At 39.0% G+C, this 14,171-nt stretch overlaps 1 protein-coding gene across 4 annotated transcripts in view; it reads left to right on the top strand.

Moving 5' to 3' along the window:
- The window catches only part of stk40 (serine/threonine kinase 40), a 92,898-nt gene that overhangs the window by 40,072 nt on the left and 38,655 nt on the right, over positions 1-14,171 (top strand). For all 4 annotated transcript variants that reach the window (XM_063034026.1, XM_063034025.1, XM_063034024.1 and 1 more), the window contains one exon: positions 3,429-3,481. In XM_063034026.1, the coding sequence (XP_062890096.1) occupies positions 3,429-3,481 (53 nt within the window). The remainder of the gene's footprint in view (positions 1-3,428; positions 3,482-14,171) is intronic.

Below are 14,171 nucleotides of genomic sequence, written 5' to 3'. Positions count from 1 at the left end.
GCCATTCTCCTCAGACCTCTCTCATTAATAAGACGATTTTGCCCACAGAACTGCTGCTCATTGCATACTTTTTGTTTCTCGCACCATTCTCTGTAAACTCTTGAGACTGTGCATGAAAATCCCAGGAAATCAGTTTCTGAGATACACAAACCACCCTGTCTGGCACCAGTAATTATTCCGTGGTGAAAGTTACTTGGATCACATTTCTTCCCCATTCTGATGTTTAGTCTAAACAACAACTGAACCTCTTGACCATGTCTTTGAGCTTTTATGTATTGAGTTGCTGCCAATAATTGATTACCAAGGAGCTAATAAAGTGGCCACTGAGTGTAAATTGACTGATAATGTTGAAAGATGGCTTAGGGATTTGTTTAGGCAAGTGCGAAGGAAGGCAAACAGAATGTAAATGCACATTGAATTGTGGGGTATCTGGAGGGATAATCAATACATGAACAAAGAATACATGTACACAGATTGTCAGGATAGGAAGGTACTTGGATGCTTTCCTTCACTATCTGAGATACAGAATTCAAAAGCTTTCAGTTGCTTTGCATGTAAAACTAGTTTCCTCAATTCATTGCCAAATGGCACAGGTTTAATTTTTACATTGTCTATTTTTACAACCTATCAGTAGAGGAGATAACTTTGTATCTTACCCTCTTTATCATGATGCAACTTAAAATAATAGCTTCAAATTTAATTAAATATAAACGAGTCCATTTTTTTTCTAAGAGAACTATTGTGGAGCAACTATTAATCCAACTTAAATATCTATTTCACAGTCAGAATTTTGATGGCAGTAATTTAAGTTTCTAACTTTCTACTGTATTAATAACCTTTTGTGTGGATATCAACTCCTAGAACTGTTTATAGCGGTAACATTTGGTCCATCAAGTTCAGACCACCATTTTACCTGCTTAAGTATTGAATGATATCTCCTGTATTCCATGAGCTTCCTTTATCTCTTTAATTCCCTATATGACTTAACACATCATTCAACATTTTTAATTACCTGACAAAAGTTAAGGTTTTTATTCAAGTTTTGAGTATTTAAAAGAAGAGGGGTCAGTTGACTCACAAATAAGAGTAAACAAATCTGCTTGCGTCAGCAGAAATTGTTTCCACTTTCAAGATGGTTGGTGTTTCAATCCAAAATTGTGAGATTTCAGAGATGTTTCTCCTTACTTTGCATAAATGGATTTGCATATCAGTAAGCACATAAAATTTCACAAACCAGTATGACCACAGTGTTCTGGAACTGAATTTTTGCTTCATGAAATTTGCTTTATGAAAATAATTGATATACTGATAAAGTTGCAGTTTCATTTCTACAGCAGAAAATAATGTCATCAAAGTAACCTTTTATTATAGTAATGGAAGGTATTTAAGCCATGTCGAATATTTCTTAGCACCTTGGGTGTTAGTACCTAGTTCTTAGTAAAGTGAATTACTTCAAAAGTATTCATACTTTTGTCAATTACTGTCAATGAGCTGAAAGCAGGTGAAATGTATCAACAACACGCATCAAAGTTGCTGGTGAACGCAACAGGCCAGGCAGCATCTCTAGGAAGAGGTACAGTCCATGTTTCAGGCCGAGACCCTTCGTCAGGACAGCTTTGATGTGTGCTGCTTGAATTTCCAGCATCTGCAGAATTCCTGTTGTTTGAAATGTATCAACAAACAGTTCTGACCAGTTAATGGCCTGAGAAAAGTGTGCTTAACTCTACAGATTAACAGTGAAACAACTACTTATCTTAAATGTGTAAAACCTATTTGTCATTTGTAGTAAATAACTATATTTCATTGATTTGATCATTTCTGGGTGGGAAAAGTGTCATCACAACAATATTTTAAAACTGGTTCCCAAACTTCTAAATGCCATGGACCCTACCCTATTCACAGAGGGGTCCATGGATCCCAGGTGGGAGCCCCTCTTTAAAATTTGCCTGTCAGTATTCACCATAAAAGTGTTGATTTTGATAACCTTTTTAAAGGCTGTAAATTTGCAAATCAGCAGAAACTTTCAACAATTACGAATTTGATGTTGAGGATGGGCAGATGGCTTCTAATGCAAACAGTTGAGCCAAGTTGATCTTTTGCTATGGATTGAAAACTTGCAGTAGGTCTTTTAATTGTACCCAAAGATCCAGCATAGACAAGTGGAAACATTAGATTAGATTATGAGGACAAGCAGTCCTCTTTTATTGTCATTTAGTAATGCATGCATTAAGAAATGATACAATATTCCTCTGGTGTGATAACACAGAAACACAGGACAGACCAAGACTGAAAAACTAACAAAAAACCACATAATTATAACATATAGTTACCACAGTGCAACAATACTATAACTTGATGAAGAACAGGCCATGGGCACAGTAAAAAAAAAGAGTTCAAAGTTTCTCTAAAGTCCCACATCTCACGTAGACGGGAGAAGGAAGAAAACTCTCCCTGCCATGCCCGAGCACAGTCCGACTCTGAGTCGTCTGAAAACTCCGAGCTCTGATCAGCCCTCCGACACTGAGTACCGAGCGCCATCTCTGCCGAACGCTTTGACCCCAGCCTCGGTCGCCAGCAACAGGCAAAGCTGGGAATTTTGGGGCCTTCCCTCTGGAGGTTCTTGATCGCACAGTAGCAGCGGCAGCGAACTGGGCATCTCAGAAGTTTCTCCAGATGTTCCTCTGTGCTTCTCACGTCTGTATCCATCAAATCAGAATTGTGCATGACATCCTACTTACAAAAATGATATTGTTTATCGTATTAGGATATAATGTTTAATTTGCTTATGCTTTCCTTCTGCATCTATTTGTTTTATTTCTTTTTCTCCAGAATAAGTGGGAAAGGTTCAGTGATAATTCAGTTAAAACAATTCATCATATATTTCAGAATGCAGTTGTTCAGTATGTGCTCACCCACTCTAATTTGATGTGTAGCAGTATGACAAATGGATTGTACATAGACTTTTTCTGTTTAGAAATCAGGTAACAAAGGAAATTTTGTTCATTTGAGCCAGCTACAGGGTTTGAGCAGACACTTCTAGCCTAGTAAAAAGTACTTATTAATTAAAGCAATGCTATTAAGTTTTCCAGAGTTGTAAAATATGTATGTTAGATCATTTGGTATTTGAGTTTTGTGCAAATTTTACTATTCTGATTCCCATACTGCTTGTCACTTTGTCACATGACCAGCATCTTCACCAAAAAGCTATGTAATGAAGAGGAATCTTGAAGGGTTCTTCTACTATTCAATTCACATCTCTGACATGTCCATCTGATTTTAATGAGTCTTCGAGAAATCTTTTTTCAGTTTACGTTTCTTTTGCACTGCAAAATAAAACTAATGTATTGTCAGTCATAAACTTTAGTTCAGTGTCTGCATAAAGTAGCTCAATCATAAAAAGTAATCTATTTCTGTTTTTTTTTCTGCAGAAGAATATTGTGCATAGGGATCTGAAGCTCGGGAACATGGTGCTAAATAAAAGGTATGCTGAGATGTATTTATCTCAGTTATTGACATTATGTTGTGTACTTTTCCGGTTCATTATTAATCCAGAGGACTGAAACTTTATATCAGCTTTGGTGTTCTGAACTAATTATAGTAGAGCTATGCTGTTTCCTCTCATCCATCAACGCATATGGTCTCAGAAGAATGCACATGTTCCCCCACTAATCTTGTACCCACAGTCTTTCTGTTTGTCATTACTAACTCAACTACAGATTCAGTCAGCTTTGTACTGTAGGCTAATACACCAAGCTCATTGATATACAGTTAAGTAAAATAATTCACAGTACTGTTGAACAAACTTTGATTCTCTTAATCTGGACGTCATTTACATTTCGATCCAATCGCACAGTTCATGCACAACACTGTATTGCTCAGGTATTTAATTAAAGCATTTCCTCAGAAAAAAATAACCAGTTGCACCAGAAATGGTTTGAGTCATCCAGTAGGCATTAGCAACTCATCACTTGGCAATGTTATAGTTCCTGATTATCAAGCTGTAAGCAGAAACTTGGAAGTGAAATTTTGTACGATACAGTAATTTGAGTTATGTAGATTGTTGGTTTGTTCTGGTTACATGTATCGAGGTACAGTGGAAAAACCTGTGTTGCACATTGTCCATTCAGATCAACACACACAAAATGCTGGAGGAACTCAGTAAGTCAGGCCTCATCAATGGAGGGGGATAAACAGTCAGTGTTTTGGGCCAGAACCTTTCATGAATTCTGGTGGGAGAGGAGAAGAGAGAATGTCTAGGGTGGGTGGGATCTTTGATTATGCTAGCTGGTTTATTGAGGCAGTGAGAAATGTAGATGGAGGCCATGGAGAGGAGGCTGGTTCTGCAATGTGCTGAGCTGTGCTACATGCTCAGAAAGGATTTGAATAATCTGAGTTAAATAAAGTAACATTGCTGCTGTATAGCTGAATGTTGCAAAAGTGAGCAATTATTAGCTTCTCAGTGACAGCACCTCGCCCACTTGTGAGGGAGGGAAGGGGGAAAATGAAGTGGAGATTGTACTACAGGACCTGATACCTTGTGAAATTTTTTACACTTGAAAGTGTGATGACAAACAAGCCTAGCCATTTTTTTTTTGTAATCTGTGGAATCATTAGAAATTGTCCAGCACGGTTATTGTAGCTTAAGGTTTCATAAATCCTGTATAGGATTATAACACTTTTGTTTATATAAATTCAGTTAATAAAATCAGGGTGTAACACTTCTGTTTTGTTTTACTTGATTATTATGAATAAGTTTAACAAAGAAATCACACTTAAGATGCATTTTGCTTAATTTCTCTATTTAAAATTCAGCACCAGGAAAATTTGCTTCTCAGATTTTATGGTGTCAACAAGAATAAGACTTTTGAAGAATTGTAGGTTTGGAGCCAAGGGTGGATGCTGGAAATGTTGCTTGATTTTATTTACTAGAATGCAACATGCCACAGCACTATCAGCTCTCTCATACCATACAATAAACATTGGTTGAGATAATCAATACATTTTGACAGAAGGTCATTGACCTGAAATGCTAATTCTACTTGTATTTGCACAGATACGGCTTGACCTGAGTATTAACAGCATTTCTGATTTTTATTTTGTTGGTTGGGTTAGTATTTTTTGTGTGGTTACCCTCTAATCCATCCATTTTTATCTTGGGTGACCCACACACTATTACAGATTACATCACAGGGTTACATTTGTAGTATGCCTATACTGTAAATTATTAATAGTTTGCCTGTACTGTACATTTCCTTTCCAACGAGATGCCCTGACAATTAAAAATTAAATAAAATCTAAAGTAAAGTGGTATAGATAGTGTAGCTACTGCTGCATAGCTCCAGTTATTTGGGTTCTAATTTTAGTGTTAATGACAGGAAATCATTTTGAGCACTATATTTTTTGCTGTATTTATAATGGACATTTTTTCATTTTGTATTCATTTAAGGGACACGAGCTTCATAGACTAAGCTACCATTTAATCGCCTGCCCTTAGTTACTCCTCAGAAGGTAGTGATAAGATCCTTCTTGAACTGTTGCAGTCTTTGAGATGTAGATATACCAAGAGTACCACTAGGGGCAAAGTTCCAAGATTTTGACCTAGCAACGGTGCTGGACTTCCATGTCAGGATGGTGTATGTATTGGCCAGAGCAAAATCCAGGCAAGGGTATTCATTATTTATTTATTTATTCATTTAGTGATACAACGTGGAACAGGCCTTTCTGGTCCAATGAGCTGCGCTGCCTAGCAACTCATATATTGAACACTAGGCTCATCAAAAAAACAATTTACAATGACCAGTTAACCTAACTGGTGCGTCTTTGGACTGTGGGAGGAAACCAGGGCACTCAAAAAAAACTCCTGCACTCAAGGGGAGAAGGTACAAACTCCTTACAGATGGTGCTCGAATTGAGCTCAAGTTTGGAGCACCACGAGCTGTAATAGCATCATGACAATTGCTATTCTTCCATGGCACCCTAACAATAGCAAGGGTTGCTGCCTTTGTCCTTCTAGTTTGAGTTAGAAGGTGCTGTCTAACGAGTCTTGATGAGATCCTGCACTGTATCATGTAGATCCTACAGCCCTACTGTCACTGTGGGATGAATGGTTGTGAGTGGGTGTCAGTCAAATGGACCTCGAGCTACTTGAGTTTTGTGGAAGCTGCCCTCATCTAAGCAAGTGGATGATATTTCAACAGCATTCTTGATTTGGGCCATGTAGATAGTGGGTATGCTTGGGGAGCTAGAAGGTGAGTTACTCTTTGCAAGATTCCTTGCCTCTGACTTATTCTTTGAGCTATACTGTGTATGTGCTATTTCCGTCCTATTTTGATCGATGGTAACTCCTTAGGACATTGATGGTGAGGAAATCAGTCATGGCAGGCAGTATCATAAAATATCAGGCATTAATCCTGGATTTAGTTGGACATCATTGTGCCACATGAATTTTACTTGCCACCTATCAGTCCAGGTCTGCATGTTATCCAGGTCTTGCTGCTTTTGGTGTGGACTGCTTTATGATTTAAGGAGTTGCAGATGGTGCTGAACTTCATATGAGTGAAGGAAGGCAGGTCATTCCAGAAGTAGTTGAGGATGGTTGGACCTAGGACACTACCCTTAGGAACTCCTGCATAGATGTCCAGTGGCTGAAAACATTGGCCTCTGATCTAACCTTAGCCATCTTTCTTTGTGCTAGGTATGATTTCAGCCAGTGGAGGGATTTTCTGTAATTCCCATTGACTCCCAATTTGTAGGGTTCCGTGGGGCATAGTTGATCAAATGCTCCTTTGGTATTGGGGAATTGCTCTCACTTGACCTGAGGTTTCAGTTCCTTTGTCCATTTTTGGATTAAGCCTGTAATGATGTCAGGAACTAAGTGACATGGATGAAACCCAACTGAGCTTCTGTGAGCAGGTTGTTGCTAACTACGTGCTGCTTGCTCATATTTGTATTGCAGAAGGAAAATGAGGAAACAAGTTGTATGATGTTCCATCACAGAGCTTGGTATGTTAATTGTAGTTGAAACTGTTCACCATTTATCACTTTTTCATATGTTGATATATTACCAAATTCAACCTGATAATAAAGATGTACTTTATACTTTGTGTATAGAATTTCTTTGAATGATATTTTGGCAGATATTCTTCCCTCCCACTCTTTATCTGGCACTCCCAATTATACCATAGGAAGAAAATGAAATTTTTGCTACTTCATATACCAGACAGCAAATCCTTGTAAGTGTCTAAAGGGCATGTATTGAACATATTTTTGTGTGGTTAAAACACATTGAACCTGAATGATGGAAATCTTCTGCAGTTAAGACATCAGATTTTTGGAGGTTAAAGTATATGGGAATAGTGCGGGAAAGAATGAGATTTATTTATTTTTTGAACCAACAATCATCCATTGCAGAGCAGGCAGAAAGGTCCAAATGACCAACTGCAGCTTCTCTTTCTTGCTAGAGATGCTGCTTAATAAGGTATTCAAATTGCCAGGTTTGATTGGAATGAAGAATCTGCTGCATTTGGAGCAGTTAAGTGCTTAGTGAATATTACTGACACCTTGACTTTTAAATACTTATTCATATACCTAAAGCATAACTGATTTTAAGCATATTGTCATTTTTGAATGAACACATAATGAAAAGCTGGATTAATAGTTCTGCTTTTGACATTTCTATGTAGATAGTAATTGCTTGCTGTGCACGCCAGTTTTGTCTTACAAAGGGAAACATTTTATTCATAAAGATTGAAAACTATGTGCAAAGATGAGTGTTATGCAGCTTTTAATCGAATAAATTTGAATGGTTTATTGCAACCCATTTCAACTTGGCACAAATTCATTGTATTTCATAAGATTGTAGGAGGCCTATGATCTTTTGATCAACATGGAATGGAGTTTGTAATTGTTCCACTCTATAATTTATTGTTGTTGTTTGCTATGGCATTGCACTATTGTGCAGTAAGGTGGCTCGAGAAAGTAAGGAAAGAAAATGCTTTTTTCATTAGGAAGTGCTGAAATTGCAGTTCATACTGTTGTGTAAAAGGAATGCCTCCTGCGGAAGTCTGTCTTGTATATAGGCAATAGGATTTGATGAAGAAACCATACTTGGGTGACTTGGAGTAAAAGTGCATGACATGACGAGGCCTGCTTGTAAGTTAAAATTCTAGATAATGTGGCGTTCAGAATAATTAAAGTAGTAGTGTGTCTGGTGTGTACCATAATATAGGTCATGTTTGTGCCATTTTTTTCCCCATAATGTAACTACAACCTTCAGTTACAATAACTGTGTGGGATGCAGAAACAAAGTAATTTGCATCCTCGATGTCAAAGATGGTTTTAAGCATATCGGGAAGGGTGCAGTGGCTTTGGGGGAGATTCCATTCTTTCAATAGCTAGCCCATTTTGCTGTACACTCGAATACGAATATTGGAGCGGAAGTGGGTCATCACGTCCTTCAAGCCTACCCTACCATTCAATATGATAGTGGCCGATCAATACTGGTTTCTACTGATCTGACATTTCTCTATATCTTTTGACCATCTACCTTACTTAAAATATTTCTAAAGCATTCTAGAGATTTGTCCCCTTCTGCAAGAAGAAATTCCATGTAGCTCTGTTTTAAATGATATGCCTCTTGTAGTTATGGTTCCTTGTTTGATACTCTCTCCCTAGCGAAGACATCGCAACATGTAGGCTGAATGTGGTCATCTCTCATGCAACATGTAGGCTGAATGTGGTCATCTCTCATTTTACCTCCAAGGAACTAAAGACCCGAACTATTTAGTCCCTCTTGGTGGGATGCTCTCTCATCGTAGGAATTAGCCTGGTAAGTCTCCTTTGTTTGGCCACCATTATTACAGGTAGCTCCTGCATTGTGACTGCCCAGGTAATGGAAATTTTGCAGTGTCCTATCAAACATGCTCTTCTTTCTGGAAACATGCTCTTTTACCTGTTTTTGTATCATTTGCAAATTTAGAAACATTGCATGCTGGTCGTTAGTGTAAATTGCAGGTAAACAACTAATCCCTGCAGTGTTGCACTAATTACCATCTCCCAGTCTGAAAAGAATCCATTTAATTCAGCTGTTTTCACTCCGTTCTAACACTTCTTCTGATACAATGGGCTTTTAATTTACATACTGGCTCCTATGTGATGCTTTGTCAAATGCCTTTTGGAAATTTGAATACTACCTCTACAAGTTCCTTTTGCCCAAATCTTCCAGTTGCATTCTCCAAGAAAGGGTCAATATTATTTACCTTTCACAAAAAAAACATGCTGACTAGGTTTAATTATATTCAGCTTTCCTAAATGATCAGCTATTTCCTCCTTGATTATTTTTTTGAGCAAGGAAGTCACATTGGTGTTCCAATCTTATGGCACCCAGTTTACTATGTTAGGAAAACGTTCAATCAATGGGTCAAGTATCTCTGTGGCCATTTCCCATTAGGTCCTGACAATTTGTCTACATTTGCCTCCCAGATTTTCTCCTAACACTTTTATCCCTTGTCCTTGAGATCTTTATAAGTTCTACCATATTATTTGAAATTAGCCTGGCTGATATCTTTGATACCTTTCTGTACTTTAAAACTCTTAAGCTGTGGCTACATCCTGCCTTGACAGAAAGTAGTGTAGGTGTTTTATTTGCATAATAGTAATGGGAACTTTCAGTGCTATACTTTTATGCCTACTTTAGGAGGAAACAGTTTCTTCAGAGGAGGAAAACTTCTCTGTGCCATTGTGATGATTTCTGTTCCTTACTACATTCTGGAGACTTTTGAACCTACAAAAGTAGGTTACGGTACTTCCGGTAATATGGTGGCAAGATTCAAAGCGGTGACCTCTCGGGAGCCAACCAAAGGTGCACCTTGCTTATTAAAATGTGTTTTTTTTAATGATTGTAAGACTGTACTGAATATCAACAACAATGGGTATAGCCAGTCTACCACATCAGTGAGCTGTTTGTTGTTTGGAGCAGCCGGCCGAGTCAGAGAAGGAGAAGCTAGCGCCAGTCTCGGATTAGGTGAAGGCAAAGCTCACACAGGTCATATTGGGTTCAGAGGAGCTGACCTGGGTGCAGACCGTGTTGCTGCTAGCTACTCAAAGGCATCGGAGTTGTTGCACAAAAGCAGCTTGTAGTGTAACCGTGAGTGACTGTCTTGTAAGTTTCCCTTGCAATCGCAAGACTGTGTTGGACATTGGTAATGTGAGATGCTGCAGGCCTGTTTCCCTTGTTTGGTGGTGAGACAGATGATGAAGCTGCACTGCGGCCTTAGTTGTAGCAAGGACTAGGCCTCAAGCGGGCTTGCCTGCTGCTGCAGTCCAAGTGAGACGATGCTGGAGGCGGTGTAGCACAGTCTATGCTCAGGAGCTGGGCTCTCTCATCAGTGTTGCCCTCGGTGGGACAACAAGCTGGATTTCTGGGAGCTGCACCATCAATTTGCATGTTGCTGAGGAACTTGGACTATGCATGTGTTTTCTTGTGTCACAATGTGTTTTTTGTTCTCTCTCTCTCTCTCTCTCTCTCTCTCTCGCTCTCGCTCTCTTGAATGTACGTAATGCACCTTGGACCCAGAGGAACACTGTTTTGTTTGACTGTATCCATGCATGGTTTGAATGATAATTAAACTAGATTTGTTTTGACAAGATTACAGGTGACTTTTGTAAACTCCAACTTTCCTTTTTGTATTAAAAAAACATCTTGTTTGTTATTCATTTATAAAGAAAGTGCTCTTATTTTTTTCCCTGCTGTCCTTAATCCACATTGATATAGTTTGTTACATAACATCAATTGTGTTGTCCCTCATTTCTCTGCTTACTTCAGCCTCCAGTACACTCCTAAACCAGCCTGAGTAATCAATTGTTCAATTGAATAAGGAAATTTTGGTCAATTTGTATCTTCTGCAGAAGGTACAGAAAATGGCCACTCTTTTGGGGGTAAATGCAAAGTAAAAACAGCCCTTGTAATCCTGCCCTTGATCTCTGGCCACTGAATTTGGTCTCTGGTGACATTTATTGATTTGGGGGCAAAAAGTTTCCATCAAGAATGCAGGAAAAGCATTGGAAATTTTGATGACTACAATTTGTCAAGGGCAGAGCTCCCTTTTACCCATGTGACTGAGATGCAGATTAGAATCCAGGATCTTAGCATTTTTATATACCAAATACATGCTCACCTTTCATTCCACAGATTGGTGCTGCCTGAATTACTGGTGGTGGGAACCATTTAAGATTAGGAGTGTGAGATTTTACTGGGGCATTTAATATGGAAAGTTCCACATTGCAGCAGAAGCTGTGATTGGAGAGGTGGGAAGCTGATCAGATGATAAGCAAATACTGTAAGTGTCCTTTTTGCCAGTGAAGGTGTTGGATGATATGGCTTCATATGCCAACAAGACATGGCTCATAATATTCCTCAATTCATGAAGAATCGCAAACTGTTTCTCACTTTGCACTGAAAAGCATGAGGGAATAGCTAGTTCCTGTCACAAGTAGCTAGTGTTCAAAGTAGGTCACTGGCTAAGAAGCTGTATAAGAAACCTTTTGTTTTAAATTGCACCACAGTCTGGGGCCGGTATTTGAAAATGCCTCAGTTGATTTCCATTAAAAATTTAAAGAAAACTGGCATGGATTCAAGTGTAAGTTTCAAAAGCAAAAAGTGTTCTGTTTCCATTAATGATTCACCAAGTTACCCTAGTGACATGCTTTTTTTTCTTGACACAGCAATTTTTATCGAATGTGTTTCTGTTGTGGGTTTTTTTTTGGGTGGACCTTGAATGTGAAGTTTCCTGTCAGAGCCTCGTTGATACATTTCAAAATGTTTCACGTACTGAATTTGTCTTGGTGATTTTGATGTAGTCAATGTTGCAGGCTGGGCTCTTTGTTGGAAAATATTTTATTGCTGTTTTACTTTGCTCACTTTATCCCCGGCTTTTCAGCATATCTTGGATTTTCCCCAAAGTTCCACTTTTACTTGTGGAAATTGTGAAGTGGTCAGAGCATATAAGAGAGTGTACAATACATTTAACATTGAAAAAACAATGGATCTCTATTTTTCATGAAAGAGATCAGGAGGTATTTTTAAACTGGAAAATGTCAGGGTCTGGGGGATGGGCCGGTTTAGCTCGCTGTGCCATGAGGTTTATTCATTGCTGCACTGAACTGAGGCTGTGGACTCAACATTCAGAAATGAAGTTCACAAAGGTATTTGCTTATTTTTATTATTTGTGCAATTTGTTTTTTATCTGCACATTGGCTGTTTGGTCTTTTATGGCAGCGGTCCCCAACCACCGGGCTGCGAGGAAACAATATGATTTGGCAATATGAAACGATGAGTCAGCTGCACCTTTCCTCATTCCCTGTCACGCCCACTGTTGAACTTTAACGCACGTGAGGTCATCAGTGACCCAAGACGTACAAAAGAATGACATCCATGTCAGCACGGGAAAAAGATCAACTCCTCGAGCTTGCAAATGACGGTGGGCTGAAAAGTATGTGTGACATAACATCTCTGCCGGCATTCTGGATCAAAGTCAAGGCTGAATATCCTGAGATAGCCACGAAAGCACTGAAAACGTTGCTTCCATTTCCAACATCATATCGCTGCGAAGTGGAGTTTTCTGCGATGAATGCAACGAAAACCAAATTGCGGAATAGACTGGACATAAGGAACCCCTTTCGAGTATCGCCGTCTCCTATCACCCCTCGATGGGACCGTCTTGTTGCAGGAAAACAAGCCCAGGGCTCCCACTGATTCAGCGATATTGGTGTGTTGCAATGATTTTATATGTTCATATGGGGAAAATACGTGCTGTGTGTTTAATATCCAAACGTTACTTAAAATGTTATGATGCTATTGACTTGTAAGTGACTTATAATTCAGTAATCCCCAACCTCCGGGCTGCGAAGAATGCAGCAGTACAGCGGTGGCCGGAACGCACCCAGCACATCTTTAAGCAAATAGCCGAAATAAGCAAGCTAATTGATTAGGTGCCGCTGGACACGTAAATGTCGGCCCAGATCAGAGGCGGTTTTGTGTCGTGACTTATAGTTGACTTATCACCTTTCTTCTGGTCGTGATTACCCCCCCCCCCCCCCCCAGTTGGCCGGTCCGCAAGAATATTGTCAATATTAAACTGGTTCACGGTACAAAAAAGGTTGGGGACCCCTGTTTTATGGGTTCTATTGGGTTTCTTTGTTTTGTGGCTGATGTAAGGAGATGGATCTCAAGGCTGTATAATGTATATATACTTGGATAATTTTTTGAGCTTTGAACTGATATCAGGAGGGTCATTTAGTATGCAATAAATGACGTGGTAGAAAAAGAATAAAAATGAACAAAAGACATGAGATTTTGCAGATGCTGGAAATCCTGACTAATGTACACAAAATGCTGGAGGTATTCAGCAGATCAGGCAGCATCTTTGGTAAAGAATAAAGAGTCAATATTTTGGGTGGAGAATGATTTTTCCCCTTTAAAACTTTGTGGCTATAGTCATTAGTTCTTAATACCACCTATCAGTGCAACCAGATTTGAAAGGAGTTAAGTTTTTCATTAGTTTGTAATATGGCCAACGTTGGAAGTGATTATATTGTTGCCATCCCTTATGGTCCTCAAACTGAGTAGTTTTCCATGTCATTTCAGAGACAGTGAGTCAACTGCATTGCAGTGGACTTGACGTTGCTTGAGAGGTCAGGCTAGATTTGAAATTAAACACTTTCTCTAAAGAAAGTTTGTGTTATTACTGCTAATAGATTTTTTTCCTCCATATTTAACGAGTTTAAGTTCCTTTGTTGCCTTGGTGGGATTTAAAATCTTGAGTCTGGATCTAGCCCAATAACATATCCCCCATAAGTGTTTACAAAGGGGTCATTACGTCTGCTTTCTTTGAAAATGTTTTTCTAATTGAAGCATTTTACAGTGTTGTGTATTTGAATAATTATTTTCTCTTTCAGTGATGCTGCTGGTGCCAAACTGTAACGGTCTCTCCCGTCCTTTGGGTTCATCAGATGCATGGAGAGGAAGAGCTTGCTACATTGGCAACAGCTTGCTCTCCGTGTTGTACTGCCCTCGCTTGTGTATCTAGACAGCTAGGGCGCAACATCCATGGCCTCATTTCCTCTTTCACTTTAATGCATTGTTTTTAAACTTGTATTTCTTCAGGCCCAGTAAT

Source organism: Mobula hypostoma, chromosome 26 (genome assembly GCF_963921235.1).
Source record: "Mobula hypostoma chromosome 26, sMobHyp1.1, whole genome shotgun sequence".
In the NCBI taxonomy this organism is placed as follows: domain Eukaryota; kingdom Metazoa; phylum Chordata; class Chondrichthyes; order Myliobatiformes; family Myliobatidae; genus Mobula; species Mobula hypostoma.
This window is presented reverse-complemented; position numbering and strand designations above follow the sequence as displayed.